Source organism: Gopherus evgoodei, chromosome 7 (assembly GCF_007399415.2).
Source record: "Gopherus evgoodei ecotype Sinaloan lineage chromosome 7, rGopEvg1_v1.p, whole genome shotgun sequence".
Lineage (NCBI taxonomy): Eukaryota > Metazoa > Chordata > Testudines > Testudinidae > Gopherus > Gopherus evgoodei.
The window spans coordinates 125905901-125926327 of record NC_044328.1 but is presented as its reverse complement, the minus strand read 5'-3'; the positions used below and the strand labels follow the sequence as shown (position 1 = coordinate 125926327).

General features: G+C 42.3%; 1 protein-coding gene across 4 annotated transcripts in view; it reads left to right on the top strand.

The window, feature by feature from the left end:
* Window positions 1-20427, top strand: part of SYNPR (synaptoporin) — a 185051-nt gene that overhangs the window by 140282 nt on the left and 24342 nt on the right. For all 4 annotated transcript variants that reach the window (XM_030570234.1, XM_030570236.1, XM_030570235.1 and 1 more), the window contains one exon: window positions 1473-1597. In XM_030570234.1, coding sequence (XP_030426094.1) covers window positions 1473-1597 — 125 coding nt within the window. The remainder of the gene's footprint in view (window positions 1-1472; window positions 1598-20427) is intronic.

Here is a 20427-nt window from a genome sequence, read left to right as displayed (position 1 = left end):
AAATCATCTTGTGCCAGCAAAAAGCTTTTTCCGTTCCAAGTGCTCAGGAACAGGCCAGGTAACCTGGCAACAGCTGGCAAAAATATACATGTATATTAAGGAAACCTGAAGACAGAGGAGGATAATGCATCTCCCAGTTTGGCTGTGATTGTGCCATGAAGTGGGGTGGTTGGTGGGGTGACGGTGTACAGCTGTTATTGACAGCACTTATTAGGGTCTTGTGCCTTGGAGGGGTTACAGTATGCTCTAGTTTTCTGTTTCCTCCATCTTTAATGCAGCAGTTGTTCTTTCATTCTGCCTCAAATTTACTTTTCCTGTTGCTGCTCACATATGTCCCTCCAGTGCTTCAGGACAGGCTCTTCTTTACTTGAAGTGTGCTATGCTTGTATTCCTCCTCCCTCACTGACTCATCGTTTATTTCATTGTTAATATGAATATGACATCATCTAGACAGCCAAATTCCATTCTCATTGACACTAGTGTAGCTCTGGAGGAATTCCATTAAAATGAGTGGAATTGCTCCAGATTTATACTGGTGCGAGTCAGAACAAAATTTGGCCCAGTGTGTGATTTTTCTATAGAAGTTACAAAAGTAGAATCAAGTGCCTGACCCATGTCCATGTCAAGTTTTGTTTTTGGAAAGCATGTTAAATGGACAATTGCAGAACCAATGCCCGCTTTGTCCTCCTGAGTTTAAAACAGAGTTAGAGCGAAAAAGAAAAACAATAGCACTACCACTTCCGCCATACGATATGCACGTGTCTTTGGGAATTAAGATGAAGTTGAACCTGGATTTGAACCACCTTAATTTTTGCCCATGTCTGGTTGGATGGTTGAATTTATTCTGTAACTTGCTTTGTTTTCCTTTGACTTTAGCATTGATTTATTGCATCTGCTCATCTGTCTAAGATTACAATAATGATTCCAAAAACTGATGAACAGTGTTAATCTTTTATTCAAAGTCATATGTGGCCTCATTAAAATCTAATGAAGGATAATGTGATAACATATTTTGCATGTTGTGTCAATATATCTACATGAACCATGTGTCTGCCTTTGTGTCACTCCTTCGAAATCCCTATACTGGCTCCTTATAACATTTTGCAGTGATTTTACATTTAAAGATTTCAAATGGTCCATTGTATTTGGTCAATCTTCATTCTTTCTCCATATGTTCCTAGTCTAAACTAAGGTCTAAATTGCCTAGTTGTCATTTTTGGCACTGAGAGCAAGAGAAGCTCTTAATTATGGCTCTTAATTATGGAATTCACGTCCTATTACTATTCAGAATAACCAGTCTGTTTGTATTAAAACCCAGCTCCAAGTAGTAACTGTTCTTGACTACTCTGCATTATTGATAATCTGAGGGAGTTACTTGGGTAGAGCCCTCTGACTTAGTCAAGAAACCCACTGTCTAGATCCATTTCTTCTTGTCACTGACGTGAAATTAAAATGTTATTTGTTTTTGACAGCTTTTTGCGATCTTTGCATTTGCAACATGTGGTGGTTATTCTGGAGGCCTGCGGCTCAGCGTGGACTGTGCAAACAAGTCAGAGAGTGACCTCAGCATTGATGTAGCCTTTGCCTATCCTTTCAGGTAATCCATTTTGGTTCTTGACTGTTCATATTCAGGGATGCAGCTCACCTGGGGCCTTATCTGAATCCCACTGTCGACAGTGGGAAGACTCTCATTGAGACTTTCAAGTTGCAGTGGGGGAGGTCGAGGCTGGATGTTAGGAAAAACTATTTCACTAGGAGGGTAGTGAAGCAGTGGAATGGGTTACCTAGGGTGGTGGTGGAATCGCCATCCTTAGAGGTTTTTAAGTCCCGGCTTGACAAAGCCTTGGCTGGGATGATTCAGTTGTGTTGGTCCTGCTTTGAGCAGGGGATTGGACTAGATACCTCCTGAGGTCTCTTCCAACCCTAATCTTCTATGATTCTGTGATTACAATGGGCTTTGGATGGGGCACCTCTTTCAAAAAGTTTTGGACAATAAGGGTAGCATTTTCAGAAGCACTTAAGTGACATAGAAGCCTAAGTCCCATTTTCAAAAGCGACTTAAGAGCCTAAGACTCACTGAAAAATCAATGGGGCTTAAAGCTCCAAAGGGCCAGATTTTCAAAGGTATTTAGGTGCCTAAATGCAATTTTCAAAAGCATGCGAACAGGTTATTCTAATGGAAGTTAGGCGCTTGGGTACTTCTGACAACCCCATTAGGCAGCTAAGGCATCTTTAGGCACCTAAAATCTGGCCCTAAATCCCCTTTGAAAATGTGATTTAGGCTCCCTAATCACTTAGATATTTTTAAAAATCTTGCCCTGAATATAAGAGGAAGAAGGTGGGTGAGATAATCTTTTTATTGGACCAGAAGAGACAGAGACAAGGTTTTGAGCTCCATTGAGCTGCAGAAGAGCTTTATGTAGCTTGAAAGCTTCTCTCTGCCTTTGCTGCCAACAGAAATGGCTCCAATAAAATATCTCACCCACATTCTTTCTCTTATGTCCTGGGACCAACACAGCTACAATAACACTGCAAACTCTAAGCCGAAGAAGAGATAGTGGGGCAAAAAAAAGATTAAAATTGAAAAAATGTGTTTGCTGCTAAGGGTTCTAATTCTATACAACTTTGAGTGAAAATGACACCCTCAGCATCACTTTTAAAATATGAACGAGGTCCAGTCTAGGAACCCATACTGCATTTCTGTACAACTATCCTCTTCAAGAAATCTTGAGATGGCAAAAGAACAATGAAGTACACCATGACCATATCTGAAATTGTTATATTGCTTCTAGAAATCATATGCTGTTTTGCTTATGATTTCATTATGCATAGACCAGGAAGAATGTGTTTGCCTTTACAGCACTAACTGAAATATAACATCTTCCAAACTATGCACACTGCTGGTGATTTCTTGAATTGCTGTTAGTTTATGGTATATTTATATTACTCTAAAGAATCATATTTCCTTTATAGAAATGGTTTTTTTATTTTACTATTCTGCACAGCCTTTAACATCTCTTTAGTATGCATGAGATGGGCTTTGCAAATGGAGTTATGTGAATTTATAATGTGATTTGCTTTCAAATAGGTCATTTCACCAGCATTTATTATAGAAGTATCTGTAGTAAAGAGCTTTTAATTTAAATTATTATAAAACATTATTTTATTTTAAAGGTTGTTAACACTAAATGGTAATTAAGTATCGATTGGCACTGTACGAGGAACGTAGAGTATTGCTTTGGGAAGAAAACAACCAGGTTTACTGTATTATTGTTCATTAGGAAATGGCAACAAATTTACAAATAACTACTGAGTAATTGTACGTTTCTAACAAATATGAGGGACAACTTGTCAATGCGATGCCGCTGTAGCGAGGAAATCTAACAGAATTACTTACATTATAAGACTTACAAGTATAGTTCCACATCAGAAGGGAGATATTATCAAAGGAGAATTTTAGGACAGATACTGAAGATACTCAAAGTGTTTTTGCAAATAAGACACTTGTGTGCAAAGATCAAGTACTCAGAAACATACACACACAGTCTCATCTACTAACTTTGAAAATCTGTCCCTGTGCTTCCACTAGTAGTCAGTTATGTTTCACTTAATTAGTCTTTCCTCTTATGCCTGTTATTCACAAGTGTTTCCTTTCTCCTTTCTCTTTAATGCTCATGTCAAGCGATGAGATAAGGTGCCTTTGTACAGGCTGGCTAATGCAACTCTTGAAGCAATGGCAAACAATCTGCTTTCTGAGCGCTCACTTATTTTCAAGGCTCTCTTCCATTCTCTGGCAAACCTGATTCTACGGTTTGATCTACACAGGCAGAACTCTGACCACTAACTTCTGTGGGACTCAGCAGGGGTCCACCCATTCAAATCTTACTTCGGGATCCCTAACCAGCACCCCAAAGAACGTGGCATTTGTGCAAGCAGAGTGAATTTCCCACTGTTTGTAAGTCTATAGTCACACAGCAGTTTTATCAAGCTGCCTTCTGATTTCTGATCATTGGCTGAAAACTGAAGGAGGTGTGGGTGAAAATCAGAAATCAGAGGAGCCGCACAGATTCTGGCTATGCTTGTAGCTGTCATGGCTGTCAACTGGAGCACTGGAGCATTTGAATAGGGGAGAGCTGTCTTTTTAAAAATCTGCCTTGCAACTTAACTCGAAGATATAGAAACATGCAGAGGGCTCAGCGGATGCTTTCCTTCCTATTGCCATGGGCACTGCAGGATTTCTGACTGTTTTTCTTGGAAGTTACAGCAACCAGGCTTAGACCATTGAGTTTTTAATGGGTAAATGTGAACAGCTTTAAACAAAAAAAAATTGAGACTCCTTGCCCAAGAAAAGCAAGCAGGATTTGGCTTTGCAAGGGTCTGCTGGCCAGCTTCTTACTGGAAAAGAGGAGATTTCAACGTAAGCAGCATAACAAGTTTTGTAAATGTATTAAAGTGGTTTGGAAACGTTATCCTCTTATCAGCTTCAAAACGCCCAATTGATTTAGGGGCCTGTCTGATTTTCAGAAGTGATTTAGGCACTAAGAGTGCAGTGCTCAGCGTGATAGCACGTAGCTGACTTAGGAGCCTACATCTCATTTTCTTCAGGGATTTAGGCACATAGGAGCCAAAATCCCATTGTCAGTTTATGGCATTTAGAATAAGTGCCTAAATCACTTTTGAAAATGAGACTGTCTCCTAAATCAGCTGGTGTTTCAATGTTTAGTGTAGCAAGGGCTAAATACCCTTCAAAATCTGTGCCTTTGCTGCCTAAATATGCAGATAGACACCTAGTGGGATGTTCAAAACCACCTTTGAGGTGCCTAGCTACATCCTTAGAGGCCAAAATACCTTTTTGAAGTCTGGTCCTTAGGCCCCTTGGGTGAGATTTTGGCTCTTAAGCCACTTAGATGCTTTTGAAATTTTTTCCCAACATGCTCACACTAGAGCAGGTTCAGAAGATTTTCAGAGAAGCAAAAGAGAGTTGGGTACCCAAATGCACCAGAAGTTATGCATCTAACTCCCCTTTCTGCCTCTGAACCACTCCCCTCCAGTGAGTAGGAAGTTTAGAAGTAAGTACGGAACCCAGGCAGAACTACTGCAAACCCAGGGCTTGTCATCTGGGGATTAGCTCCATTCAGGTCTGACGCTCCCCTTCTGATGGTTGATCACGCCACATTCCTCCTGGCTCTCCATGACTTGCAGTGCTTCCTCTTCATGACTCAACCCTCCAACCAGGTCACTGTAGTCCTCCCCTTCCATGGCTTCAAAGTCCTACTGGCTCAGCTGTCTGCATGCCAATCCAGACAGTCTTCTTTCTCACTTTCCCAGCAGCTGGTAGGGGAACCCAGGCCAACCTGCTACTCCGGGTGCCAGCCCAGGGACCCGATGTCCAGCAACTACAGTCTGCTGGTTCCCAGACCCTGTCACTATTTCCCTAGACTCTTTCCAACTCCCTTCTCTATCTTCTGCACCCAGTTCACTGGCCAAACTCCCTCCTCCCATGGAGTAACTGAAGACTACTTCCCCTCGTGGACTCCTTGCCAGGCGCTGTAGCTGTTAAGAGCCATGGAATGAATTGGGGATCCTATCCACACACAGTTGATTTCTGTTCACCATGCTGCGTATTACAATAAACTAATTTGTTGGAGTCTAGTTTTCATACCATGAAATGAAATATAGAAACTACATTAACAGTGCATCTACTTTGCACATGAATTACCCCCAGAGGTTCACATCTGTGCATTTCCAGAGATTTAAAAACTCATTTCTGAAAAAGAATTTACATACAATGCCATGCTACACAAGGTACAAAAGTACTATATAACTAACACTAGGTACACTTTTCAGCACAGATTCTTATCATTTTGACATCCCTAGCAGGACTTCTTCCCTGGTATTTACAAACCACCTACTCAGAATTATTTCTACTAGTCTAAGCAGCTGATTATCATTCCAGTTTTGATTTATCTAATTATCCTGGTGCCTGGAAATGCTAGTTCTCTGCAGCTAAGAACCTGCCAAGGTTGCCATTTTGTAATGCATTTTGCTATTCATCAGTGTCACTTTGAAATCTGGTGTATGAATAAAAAGCCCTGAGAGGCAGATATTTACTACTGATGTTCCTGGTTTTAGAGTGCATTTGATCTATGTACAGATGAAGCCCTTTCAAAGTTGCTACACCCATTGTCACCTACATAAAGTATTTCTGAATTGCTGACTTTGTGCTGAACACAGTTACTTCATAACTGTCCACATAAAATGTATTGAACGTGTTTTTCTTCCAAGTGGCAAAGTTGCATTGAAATTATCAGGCTTTCTCAGCTGTTGATTTCAATAAAACTTTTCTCATAGCAAAAATGCTATGCCATAATGTGTATTGCACTGAAATGGCATTGTTTCAGCCAATCAAGAGTACAGGGATGCTAGGGGTTAATAACCCACATAAGTATTATCATCTCTCACTTATTCAAATTCCAGAACTGTGGCTGATGGGGAACTGACCTGAATCATGACTGTGGTTATATCTCAATAAATATATAATATGCAAATCTCTGTGCTCTGGCTAGCTAAGGGTCATTAGCCAATCGGAATGCAGAATTGTGCATAATAACTGCACAGCCGTTCCATGCAAAATGATAGGCTGTTGAACCAAAACTCCACATTCCGGTGTGCACAACAAATATGGCGTCCTCTCCTTCCTACCTCCCTGTTATGACACCCACCTCTGCTCCTCTCAGGAGCCCACCCTCAGCCCATCTGCCGCTCTTCTGAGGAAGCTGCTGCTCTGTGGGCTAAATCTTTTTTAATTTCAATCCTGTTTATTTGAAAAGCTCTCTCCAGCCCCCAGTATTAGCTGCTCTGATAGAGGAAGAGTCTTTTGCCCTTCCCTAGTCAGTGTTTAAAATAAAACTTTGAAATGGGGGGAAAAAGGCCACTCTATCAGAAGGCACAAAGGAAAAGCAGGAGAGGAGTATAATGTGTTATGTAATGAAACATATTGCAAATCATCATTGTGAGAGTGGGGGGTGCTCCTTCCTAAGGAGGAGGGAGGATCTGTTTCAATAGAATAACTTAAAGGGACTGACTGTTAACTCTTGAGTCAGATCCTGGACCTATAAACCTCTTTGTTTTCTGCTATAGGATTGCAGTAGCCCAACCCTTGTAATCCAGAGACACCCTCGAGTTAAGTAGTGTATAGAAATTATTTTAGCACCTGCTAGTTGCACTATGGATTCGATCCTGCAAGGTGTTGAAAATATTGGTTCAGCAGAGCACATGCTTAAATTTCAACACAAGTCGTCGTCTTAGCATATGCACAACATACCTCCCGTGGCAAGTGATCAGGATTCGTCACCGGATTTAGTCCGCTGATTAGATCGTTCGCTTCTCTGGGCCGGGCCAGGTACTGACGGGGAGTGCGAAGTGAATGTTGATCCATGTAGCCCCACTGAAGTCAAGGTTAAAGCTCAGCACATGCATAAGTGCTTGCAGGGTCAGGCCTTACTTACTAGAGAGATGGAGATGTTGATTGTCACCTGACTGTTGTAGAAGGCCTAGGAAGCTGATGAAAGGGGAATATGATGATTTTTCTATTACTGTTTCTGTGCATCACCACAGTGAACAAAACAAGCATTAATGTTTGTCCTCACCACCTCAATATCTTTTCAGAGAAATATTCAATGCCTCTCCAAATAATCCTGTGTCAGTTTATGAGGTCAAAGAACAGAAAGCTCTGTCTGACTGGACTTTTTCGTTCATTCTCTCTGAGTCTCTCATTTGAATAAAAAATTCCTTTAAAGTTTGCTTGTTTGCTTGCTTAAAGTTAAAGCTTGTTGGCACATAAAGGCTAGGCTAGTATTTCTACTGAACCCAGGCCTGATTGCCAGATCAGAAGCCACAGATTATCATTAGGGAAACCATAGCTAGACCAATGCATTTTTAAACAATCTTCTGTTCAAAAATCCTGTTTCTGTCCCAAAAATGAACCTTTTTTTTTTTTTTTTAGGTTTCTCTTCTTCCAAATCAAATCCCTTTTATAAAGTTTTTTTTTCTTACCTTTTCAGAATTTATTTTCAGTATTCACCAGAAAGCATTGTTTTGTCCCAACTCTGGCATTTTTACTGATGCTTTTGAATTTGACAGATTGTTAGGGAATCATTTGTTCTGCTAATCTGTGGGCTTCTAGAAGACTTGCATAAAGGCCTTGATGCATTTGACCTACTAAATTATTATTTTTAAAATTAAGAGGTGTCTCTCTTTGCAGAGAATTATTTCTGAGTGTATGATCATGGCCACTGAGAGAACAGTTGCAGAAATGTCACTTCAGAAGCATGTTTGCAGTGTTGTTTTACCCATGTTGGTCCCAGGATGTGAGAGAAACCAAGGAGGATGAGGTAATATCTTTTATTGGACCAACTTCTGCTGGTCTCTTTGAAGAGCTCTGCGAAGCTCAAAAGAGTGTCTTTCTCACCAACAGAAGTTGGTCCAATTAAAGATATTACCTCACCCACCTTGTCTGTCTCAATTTAGAACCATGACGAATGAAACAAGTGCAAAACCTTTATACAGATACTGTGGCGCTGTCTGGTGATGTGAAGTCACACCTACCTGATAACTCCCAGCTCTGTGAGAAAAGTCTAGGAAGGACATGCAGAACAGTATTTATTGTTTGTATTATTGAAACCCCTAGGAGTCATAATCATGGACCAGGACCCCATTGTGCTAGTGAAACTGTCTGTGCCCCCAGAGAGCTTACAACCCATGTAGTAGCTTGCACATTCTGTTAATTAAGATGTTATGTCTTTAGGGGGTAGAGTTATCCAGTGAACAGAAGTAGCCTGGGCAGGAGGATATGGAGGAATAAATTGTTCTCATTATTTCAGCTTGCTGCCTAGGACCTGCTCATTACACTCAGCATCTTCCAATCATAGTTCTCTTTTGAGGACGCGTGGAATGAGACAGGAGAGCAGCACTCTTGAGTGGTATAGCAAATAGCGAGGGCACATGGTACACTGAACATATCAGACTAGCCCTAATTTCAACTGGGGATGGTTTTGGGCCAAATTTCAGAGCAACCAATGTCTGATTTTATCTTCAGTCTGCTTTTTTTTTTTTCTTCTTCACATTCCAGCCCAATTATATTCTGGGATGAGAGTCAGACAGTACAATGCCAGTCTAGGAAGCCAGCTGGAGATCTTGCATTTCTGTCAGTTTGCCAGTCAACCAGGTGTAATGCGAATGGTACGTTAGTGGTAGAACAGATACCACTGGTGTCACACTCTCTGGAACCTTTCCTTTGAATCACAGTGAATTTACACTTTGAGCTCCCAGGTTTGTTTTCCGCCCTTTTAACAAGATCTTGCAAGGTATTTTATTGTGGGAAGCTGGCCAACCCTGTAACTACAGTATCTAACTAGCTGTTGACTGAACAATTCGCTCTTATTTTATATAGCATTTTTCACACAAAGGGTGCCTCAAAATGTCCTATAGAATTAAGTGCAAAGTGGTGAGGGCTGCATGAAATAAATGACAGAAGACAATGGTATTAATGCACTGGGACCAGTCCTTGGGTCTGGCCCAGCTCTGCTCAGCATGTTCCTAGAGCAGATGTGCAAATGTGACTGTGTCTCACCTTTTCACTCCCCCAGTTCTAGGACTGACTGGGATTTGGTGTCCAAATAAGAACAGCCTCAGGGTTAATTAATAGTGTTTGAAGACATTCCTCTTGCTGATGAGAAACAGTTCTGCCTTTGAGGCATTTAGCTGAAGGTATCTGAGATGAAGCCACAGGTTTGGTTGGCCAGTATGAACAGTTTGGGTGAATGTGGACAGTTATCGAAGAGGTTAAAGTATATCCTGATGTACAGCTGAGCCTTCTCAACATTAAAGTGGTAGTTAGGCCTGAGGGTAGAAATAAGATGACTTCGATGAAAAGGTGGAGGAAACCAAACGCTGCACCTACCATGACTCCAAAGGGGGAGTGGTTTGTAGTGGTAACTGTAGCCGCAAGAAATGGCTGTTTCTTCAACCACTTTGCTGAGCAGTGAACATTTGGGGATTAGGATTGGGGGCAGGGAGAGGGGAAGGGATGGATAGTGGCAGAGTTTAGAGAACGGGGCAGTGTAAAGGAGCTGTTAGCCATAACGGTAATGTCATGGGTAGAGATGAGGGAGATGGCACTTAATACTTAGAGTTGGGTGGAAATTTTTGGCAAATAGTCAATTCATCAAAAAACCCATTTTGGGGGGCACACTGAAACGATTTGTGCGTTTGGGCTGAATTTGGCAAATAATTTCAGCAGGAAAAAGAATTTGAAAATGTCTAGACATTTCATTCTGATATTCTGAAAACAAACTATTGCAATGTTTCACTTTGAATTTTTTTTTAACAAAATGGGTTTTTTTCCAGAAAATTCAATTATTTGCTTAAATCTATTAATAAGCAAAAGAGGAAGCTGATTTTTAAGTGACTAAATTGTACCAGCAAGAAGCATGCAGGATAATGGTGAAAGAAGAAGATGGGTTAGGGTAATATTTCCCCCTACATCTCTATAAAATAGATCTTCCATTTATTAGTCAAATACTTTAGAATCATAGAATATCAGGGTTGGAAGGGACCTCAGGAGGTCATCTAGTCCAATCCCCTGCTCAAAGCAGGACCAATTCCCAACTAAACCATCCCACCCAGGGCTTTGTCAAGCCTGAGTTTAAAACTTCCTAAGGAAGGAGAATCCGTCACCTCCCTAGGTAACCCATTCCAGTACTTCACCACCCTCCTAGTGAAAAAGTTTTTCCTAATATCCAGCCTAAACTTCCCCCATTGCAATTTGAGAGCATTGCTGCTTGTTCTGTCATCTGCTACCACTGAGAACAGTCTAGATCCATCCTCTTTGGAACCCCCTTTCAGGTAGTTGAAAGCAGCTATCAAATCCCCCTCACTCTTATCTTCTGCAGACGAAACAATCCCAGTTCCCTCAGCCTCTTCTCATAAGTCATGTGCTCCAGCCCCCTGATCATTTTTGTTGCCCTCCGCTGGACTTTTTCCAATTTTTCCACATTCTTCTTGTAGCGTAGGGCCCAAAAGTGGACACACTACTCCAGATGAGGCCTCACCAATGTCAAATAGAGGGGAATGATCACATCCCTCGATCTGCTGGCAATGCCCCTACTTATACAGCTCTAAATACCATTAGCCTTCTTGGCAACAAGGACACATTGTTGACTTATATCCAGCTTCTCGTCCACTGTAACCCCTAGGTTCTTTTCTGCAGAACTGCTGCCTAGTCACTCGGTCCCTAGTCTGTAGCAGTCTGTGGGATTCTTCTGTCCTAAGTGCAGGACTTGTCCTTTATGAACCTCATCAGATTTCTTTTGGCACAATCCTCTGATTTGTCTGGGTCCCTCTCTATCCTATCCCTACCCTCCAGCATAACTACCACTCCTCCCAGTTTAGTGTCATCTGCAAACTTGCTGAGGGTGCAGTCCACGCCATCCTCCAGATCATGAATGAAGATAATGAACAAAACCGAATCCAGGACTGACCTTTGGGGCACTCTGCTTGATACTGGCTGCCAACTAGACATGGAGCCATTGATCACTACCCATTGAGCCTGACAATCTAGCCAACTTTTTGTCCACCTTGTAATCCATTCATCCAGCCCATACGTCTTTAACTTGCTTGTATGACCCATATGGGATTAGATTTAGCCACTGTACTGCGATTTAATAGAGCACATTTCTGTTAAGGCGATATCCGCCTCTGTTTCTAAAATGTATTTTTCTGGCTGTTGGCAAACTTAAAGGCTGCAGTAACTCTACCTCCTTTGGACATGATCAGCGTTGCTTTTTGTATCACGGTGGCACCCCCTTCTGTAAGTAATGATATAAGCCCGTATCCTAGTGAGTACAGTGTCAATTAGTAATGGTGAAAGACAGAATGTGTAAATTATATGTCTAACTAGTGTAATTTACAGGATGAAGGACCCTAAGAGAGAGTTGTAGGAGTAGAAAAACTTGCAGTGTACATTCAAGTAGGCCACCCACTGCTTTGACTCTCACTCTTCCTGCTACCTTTGGGGTTCATTCTCATTTGCCCTGTACTTTGTGCAGGCATTATAACAAATCAGAATGGTGATGTTTGTCACTCACTTTGCACAGGTTGAAGTGATTGTTCAAGGCAGGGGAGAATCGAGCCTTTTGTGCTAAGGTCCCGTGTTTGAGGGGTGGTGGGGGTAGGGGGATGAGAGGGGTTTGCACTGGGAGAGCAGTGCCAGTGTATGGTGGGGCTTCCATCGGTGTGGCTTACCGCAGTAGTTGACCGGCGCAGTGGTTCTACGGTAGGTGTCATGTTACACCAGTGCACATTGTCCTAGTCTAGACAAGCCTCAAGACAAATTCAGACTAGAAATACATTTTTTTAACAGAGAGGGTAATTAACCATTAGCGCAACTTACCAATGGATGTAGTAAATTCTCTGTCACTTGAAGTCTTTGAATGAATGTGGGATCTCTTTCTAAAAGATATGCTGTAGCAGAAACACAAGTTATTGGGCTGGGTGTAGGAACTTCATGGGGTGAAGCTCTCTGGCCTGCACTATGCTGGACGTCAGACTAGATGATCATAGTGGTTCCTTCTAGCCTCTGTCAATCTGTAAAAGTCTCCTTTAAACCTGCTTACCAAGGTGTGACCTCCTTACCTATCGCTTCTGAACAATGCCCCTTGACAGGGTTAATATCCAATCCTTTAAGGCTTTGTGTTCAATAATAGATCAATAAAGCTGGAGATCTTGAGCTCTATTGAGTGATTAGATACAGTTAGTATAGGCACTTAGGAATAGGTCACTGCTTTTATTATCTTCATCCACCATGCTGCTTCGTATCCTGCTCTCAGCAATGCCTTTTATCCTAATTTTGGCCCTCTGTGGACAGATTTGCCTAACCAGCCCTTTTTTTTAATAGCTGTAGTACAAACTGGAAGTGACATGAACGAAAACCATAATGTGGCATCCCACTGTGCCAAGTTCGGGAGGAGAATCCTTCTGGGTGCATGCTGCTCTAATTGTGACATTTTAACAATTCCCTTTTCATTTTAATGTGGCCTAATAATACAAAGCTAACTTGAGTCTTCAGCGTCTTGGTTTCACACATAAGTATTAGTTTATACTTCTTTTCATTTAACTCTGATTCACATATTTTGGTTATGTATGGTGTTATTGGGAAGAGGGAAAGGTTTCATTTTTTTAAAATAGGGCATTTAAAAGCTCTGACATGTTTTTCCATGTGTGGGTACAGCCAAACAACAACCTGGGGGTCAGATTCACAACTCATGTAAATCAACATAGCTCTCTTGAAGTCATTGTCAACATTCATCGACTTGAGTGATGCTACACTGATTTCCACCAGCTAAGAAGCTGGCCCTTTGTTTTTGACTGTGATGATTTGAGGAATCTGTCTATATACAATGTATAAATTCTGTTGGATGTACAATTGCTGTTCCATTGAATGCCTCAGTGTATATGGAAACCACCATTTGCTGTCAAGTCTGTAGAGTGCCTTCCAGAACAGGGAAAATGGAGCATCATTAAACCTTGATGGGTCAGGTGGAAGCCGCTCAGAAGAATGGATGGCTGAAGCCTGGAGAAACCAGTCAGACCAAGTAGCTGAAAGGGGAAGGGATTTAGAGCAAAGAGGGCCTGAGGGACTCGCAGACACAGGAAGCTTGGCCAGGAAGGAGGAAGAGAGAGGCATACTGTCATAGCAGAAGCGTCCTTTTGAACTGCAGGACCTGGTGCAGAGGGAGGAGACTGGCTGCCCAGGAGAGAGGGAGTCTCCATGATGCAGAGGAGAAGCCATGCGCAGAAGAGAACTCTGACTTCAGCCCAAAGAACGCTCTAGAGCATGAGGAAACTGAGGCAGGCAAATATATATGGCTGGCTAATTGTTCAGTCTAGATCTGCATATTACTCATGCGATATAAAGTACACAGTGATTGGTTTTAGGGAACCCTTGCTAAGCCCATGTGTCTCTTTGCTTTCACTGTCAAGTTTCCCTGAAGAGGTCAGCCATAAACTCAGTGCAATGACAAGGTTGGAGCTCTAGGAAAGAGGATGTTTAAACTACTGGAGGCTAAGGGGTATTGAACATCAGGGTAGTTTCAAGCTAAGCATATGCTTAAGAGCTAAGCATGTGAGTTGAGTGCTTTGCTGCATTGGAAAATGGCTGTCTGTGCTCTACAGAGCTCTACGGCTCATCAGTAACTGTCTTGCTACTAAATTTGAAGAGCAGCCTAATGAAGGGTGTCACTTGATTTACATATGTAAGACTGACAGACCCCAGTCGTTGGTGGGTGGGATTGAACCTTGGACCTCTGGCACTTAATACATGATCCTCTACTTGTTAGCTCATTAATCTCTCTCTCTAAATGGTCTTGGTGCTGCGAGATGGGACAGAACACCGCACCCAGGAGGTGTGTGGGTTACATACTTCCCCTGGCTGAAGAAGCGTGTCCAAAGCTTCAGAGACTTCCCAGTTGAAATCCCAGACATGTCCCCACTTGTAACCTGGATGGGCCATCAGCCATATGGCTTTTAGCTCATGCAGTAGAGGTTCATGTACTAAGGTCCCAGGTTCAATCCCTCCTGGCAACAACTGGAGTCTGTTGGTGTTACACATATATGCTCAGGAGAGTCCACTGACACATAACTGGGTCTGAAGTGAATGGGAAGGAAAGTGGTAGCAACATTCTACAGGTCATGTTTTGTTGCAAAGGAAGGAACATTTGGATTCTTAAATCAGCACCAAATTGTAGGCTCCTTTATTGTGGCATCTGCAGCAATTGCATTTTTGATTAATTCGGACACTGTTGTTCCACACTGGCTTCTCTCTCTTAATAGACATGATATTTTATGCTTCTTTACCCTGTTTTGGAGCCAGAGGAATCTTCACTAATGCTTTACACATAGTGAATTCTTTAAGTGTAAGTAATCCTTGGATTTATTAATGTATTCAGCTTTTTCCCCATTTCTATTTTAATATACATTCATGCAGGGTCTCTGTGGCATTCTGCATATCGTGGTGTTTTTATCTAAGCCTGTCATGAGAACTTTTTTTCTGAAAACAAGACTTTTTTTCAAAATTACTTCTCTTGCAGATTTTTTTTGCACTTTGTAATGCTACTCTTTTCTAGAATATTTTTGAAAATTTCAAGCCCTGACTTCAGTGCCAGAACATAGGCAGCCAATGCAAAAACCATTCCTACCTACTTTACTTTGGTTGCTATTTGACTGAATTTCCACTGAGGTTATGTAGTGTCAATGTAGTGAGTAATGGAATAAATTCTCCCCCTTTTTAATCTTCCTTCAAAATACGTGTTCACAGGGCTTCTCCAGAATACTAATTCCAAATCTAGACAAGTCTACGGATCCATTTGTAAAGCTTTCACAAGATTTTTTTTGTCTGTTCTGCTATTACCCGTGACTCAGGCTTGAACTAAATTGCCTATGGTTTAGTGAAATATATCACTATTGCTATCCACAGTTAACAGATTACTGGGAGTGTCTGTGTGATATTTCCTAATATGGCCACATTCTTTTATGGAATCTAGCACTGCTCCTGGATTCCTAGGTAACAGTTGTGGCACTTTGGGCAGATCCTTTGTCAAGATTCCTTCCCCACTCTGAACTCCAGGGTACAGATGTGGGGACCCACATGAAAGCCCCCTAAGCTTATTTCTACCAGTTTAGGTTAAATCCTGGTACTCTGCCACCACCAAGTGATTTAACAAGAAACAGGGAAAGGACCACTTGGAGTTCCTCTTCCCCCAAAATATCACCTCAAGCCTTACACCTTTTTCCTGGATAGGCTTGAGAAATGTCCTAACCAATTGGTAACAAAGTGATCAAAGACCCAAACCCCTGGATCTTTGGACAATGGAAAAATCAGTCAGGTTCTTAAAAGAAGGATTTTATTAAAAAGAAAAGGTAAAAATCATCTCTGTAAAATCAGGATGGAAATAATTTGACAGGGTAATCAGATTCAGAGAGCCCAGAGGAACCTCCTCTAGCCTTAGATTCAAAGTTACAGCAAAACAGAGAGCCCTCTAGCAAAGGAACATTTACAAGTTGAGAAAACAAAGATAAAACTAACATGCCTTGCCTGGCTGTTACTTACAAGTTTGAAATATGAGAGACTTGTGCAGAAAGATTTGGAGAACATGGATTGATGTCCGGTCCCTCTTAGTCCCAAGAGCGAACACCCACCAAAACAAAGAGCACAAGAGCCTTACCTGTCCCCCCTCCCTACCACCCCAAGATTTGAAAGTATCTTGTCCGCTTATTGATCCTTTGGGTCAGGTGTCAGCCAGGTTACCTGAGCTTCTTAACCCTTTACAGGTAAAAGGATTTTAGTCTCTCTGGCCAGGAGGGATTTTATAGTATTGTACACAGGAGAGTTGTTATCCTTCTCTTTATAGTTATGACATGTCATAAACAACAGTCCCAGCCTGCCCACTGCTTAATCGTTGACTTTATACAGAAATAAGCAGTTTATCTCACAGCAGCATATACAGCGCAGAACATGTGAATAACAGATTGTCTCATTAAAAACAGAACTTCAACAAAAATTCTTACTAATGAGTCAGGAAACTGAAAACATGTGAGAGAGGAAAATATTTTCCAGTATTCTGACTGGAAACCACCCACCAGAGAATACTCTTTTAGTAAAGCTTTTCTAGATAAATTGCCAATGGCATATTACATTTTTTTATATAATGTCTGCTGTGGAATTACACCCATAGGTGCGTTCTGACAGCGTTCTAGGGAAGTGGAACCCTTTTAAATCCCTGAAGCCTGCTGTAATAAGAATGAGATTTTTAGGATTGATGTTAGGGCCTGGCCCTACAAACATTTCAGCAGGTGTGTGATACATATGTGCAAGTATATAGTGAAGCTGATGTCTGAAGCAGGGCTGCTTGTGATTTTGCGTATCCCTAGGAAGACCTTAGTGGAAGTTATGAAAGGATTTTAAAAGTGAACATCTCTTGGACAGCGATCAGTTTAAAAAAATACAAGGGGCCAAATCTGTAGCAACTGACACTTGATTTTATGTGAGTATCTAGATCTTAAGTGACACTGGATGATTATTTTTTTTGTCCTGTATTCACAAGAGGCATTGGGCCAGTTTTAGCAGTGATGTGTACATGGCATAGGTTAGATAAGGGTTGCCAACTTTCTACTCACACAAAGCCAAACACCCTTGCCCACCCCTCCTCTGAGGCCCCATCCCTTCTACAAGGCCCTGCCCCCGCTCACTTCATCGCTCGCTCTCCCCACCCCCGTTCACTCGCTCATTTTCACCGGGCTGGAGCAGAGGGTTGGGGTATGGGAGGGAGTGCGGGCTCTGGTGTGGGGCTGAGGATGAGGGATTTGGGATGTGGGAGGGGGATCAGGGCTGGGACAAGGGATTGGGGTGCTGGAGGTTGTGGGGAGGGCTCTGTATGGGGGTATGGGCTCTGAGGTGGGTCCAGGAATGAGGGGTTTGGGGTGCAGGAGGGTGCTCCAGGCTGGAAGTGAGGGGTTTGGGGGCAGGAAAGGGATGGGGGTTGGGGCACGGGGGAGTGAGGGCTCTGGCTGCGGGTGCAGGCTCTGGAGTGGGGCTGGGGATGAGAGGTTTGGGGAGCAGGAGGGTGCTTCAGACTGGAATCTAGGGATTCAGAGGGCGGGAGGGGATCAGGGCTGGGGTAGGAAGTTCGGGCACGGGGAGAGGCAAAGGCGCTGGACGCCGCTTGCCTCAAGAAGCTCCCGGAAGCAGCAGCATGTTTTCCCTCTGGGCTCTGCACACTGCCCTGTCTGCCAGCATCACCCCTGCAGCTCCCATTGGCCATGCTTCCCGGCCAATGGGAGCTGCAGAGCCAGCGCTTGGGGCAAGAGCTGTGAGAGCCACAGCAGGCACCCTTCCTTAGCTCCACTGCACCACAGACTCGACTTTTGACCCTTTCGACCTTTTCAAAAACCAGACACCTGGCCACCCTAAGTTACACCCTTACACTCAGTTAGACTCCCTTAGACTCACGTACAAGAGAGTCTTTTTTGGATTGTACCTGGGGTGGAGACAGCAGAAGGGGTAAGTCAAAGAAAGGAGTTAGGTGCTGGGCATCTCTGAAAATCAGGCCTAATGTCTCAAGATGAGTCCCCTACAATACAGGTCCCCAGAATTTCTTGGACACTTGTGAAAGCGTAAACCGTACTGAATAAATACATAAACACTCCACGCCTACAGGTGAAGAATTATATCTGCAAATTGTGCTGTGAAGGGCGGTCTTATCCATATCAAATTGGAGTTAGGTAGGCAAACATGGGGGAGAAGAACATTCAAGCAAATGTTAATAATTGTTTTATCTGGAAAAAATAGCAGAAGATACACAGGAGAACAGGGTTAGAGGTGGCAGCGTAAAATTGTTTCATAGCTTAATTAGCACATTTGGAGAAAGATTTCTTCCTTTCCAAGAACCTCCCAAAGGGCATATTTCTGAGAAGGGGATGTAATGACTGTTGGAGGAGGAAATGCAAAATGGTGTATCCTTTGAAATCACCTGTAGGTCACTTTTTATCTTTCATCTGTCTGCTTAACCACACCACACCTTCACAGAATCCTCCGTTCCATCTTATAATTGTAGATGTTTGACCCTGAAAGGGCAAAGAGAACTTTAACTCTGAAAGACTTTGAGAAGATCACATGCAATATTAACATATCATCTTTCTTTGCAAATAGATCCTACTCAACAGCTTCTTGATCCTGAGAAGTAAGTGGTGTGAGTGGAAGTCACTGGATAAAGGTTAGAAGTGGTGAGAAGTGGACATAGAATGGTAGAAACAACGGAATCGTCCCCACTTCGTAGTAAATCTCCACTTGCAAGTGTCCACATTATTTAAGAGTACCTTCCAGAAGCTCTTATTACTGCTTCAGTTCTGCAAATAAAGATTTCCCCCATTGTAAGGAATTCCTCTTCAAAGGGTCAACTTTAGAACGGCAGTGAAGTGTATGCTAGGGATTCCACTCATAGCAAACAAAAGCTCCCAGCTTTGTTGCTGTTCAGATGTTACTTTTCCACAAAAGAGGAACCCTGAGCCTAATATGGCTAATTGCAGGAACCAACAGGGTTAACAAAAACTCCAGATAATAATCGCAATAAATATAGCACAGACAAATGAGTCACAGTGCTGATGCACCTGACCTCTTATCAGTGGCAACTATCCGGCTCCATCTACTCTCCTGATTGCTATAATAGAACCTGCTTCGTGGGTTGCTGTTATTGGATAGCCTTTCAGATGTTAAGGATTTAATCATTAAATAATCAGAGACGCCGAGCACTGGAAGAACATACTTTCCTGCTTGGTTAAGAACTACTCCCCTTTGCTTTCCCTTTGGAGAACCATGCTGTGGGAAATGTTGGTGCTTCAGAAGATGTTGGCCATGGAAAAGAATAAATTCTGGGGGATTTCAGAAGAGTGGAGACCATTCCTTCCCAGACAGATCTGCCCTTCTAACTAAGGATCCTGGAACACTTTTAAAATATTTTTCCTTCATCAAAGTAGTGTATATAAGAGACTGCTTCTGGGAACATGATTTAGTCCATTAGAGGAATGGATAACAGGTGTAAAGTCAGCATGTGCCCACACCTGTAAATGTTCTCCGAATGGAGTTGATGAAAGATTTAATATTCAGCACCTTTGTAAGATGCACTGCTCCTCTATATGCACAATTTCCCAGAGAAAGAATGGCTGAAATCAGCATGCTCAGGAAGAACTGCTGGGAACTTAATTATTTCCTAATGTATCTAAAAGAAGTTTCCTTATTTTGTTCACTGGAAAAACATAGACCATTAAAAATGTGTTGTGGGTTTTTTTGGTCTCTTATCTCACCAGTCACTGGGAGCTGTATGGATTCTATTCATCTCAGGAGATGACTTTTGTATTTCAGAACAGCACCTCCCCTTTTTAGAGATTACCAGCCTAAAGGAAACATTTCACCACATGTTCCTACAAGAATTGCTACTCCAGTAATGAGTTTCCAGGACACACACACTTTTTCTGGTGGTGGTTCTGGTTGCATTGCTGTTAATACTTTCTTTTGCTTAAAACGGCAAAGAAAATTGACAATGGGTGTAGCAGATAGAAACAAAAAATGGAGGAAATAAAGCACAAATGCAAGGAAGAAAATTTAATATTGTTTTTTCCATGGGGATTTTTGGACCAGAACAAGAACAATATATGGGTTGTGATGGGCTAGTCTTTCCCCTTAAGAGCAGTATAGTCTACTGGTCAGTCTTACACATGGCATGGGTCTTCAAGAGTTTGGGTGGTCTGATACACACAGCCTGAGGAAATATGGGGAGAGGGGAAAGGAAGACCTGGCATCCAGAAGGAATCACCAGA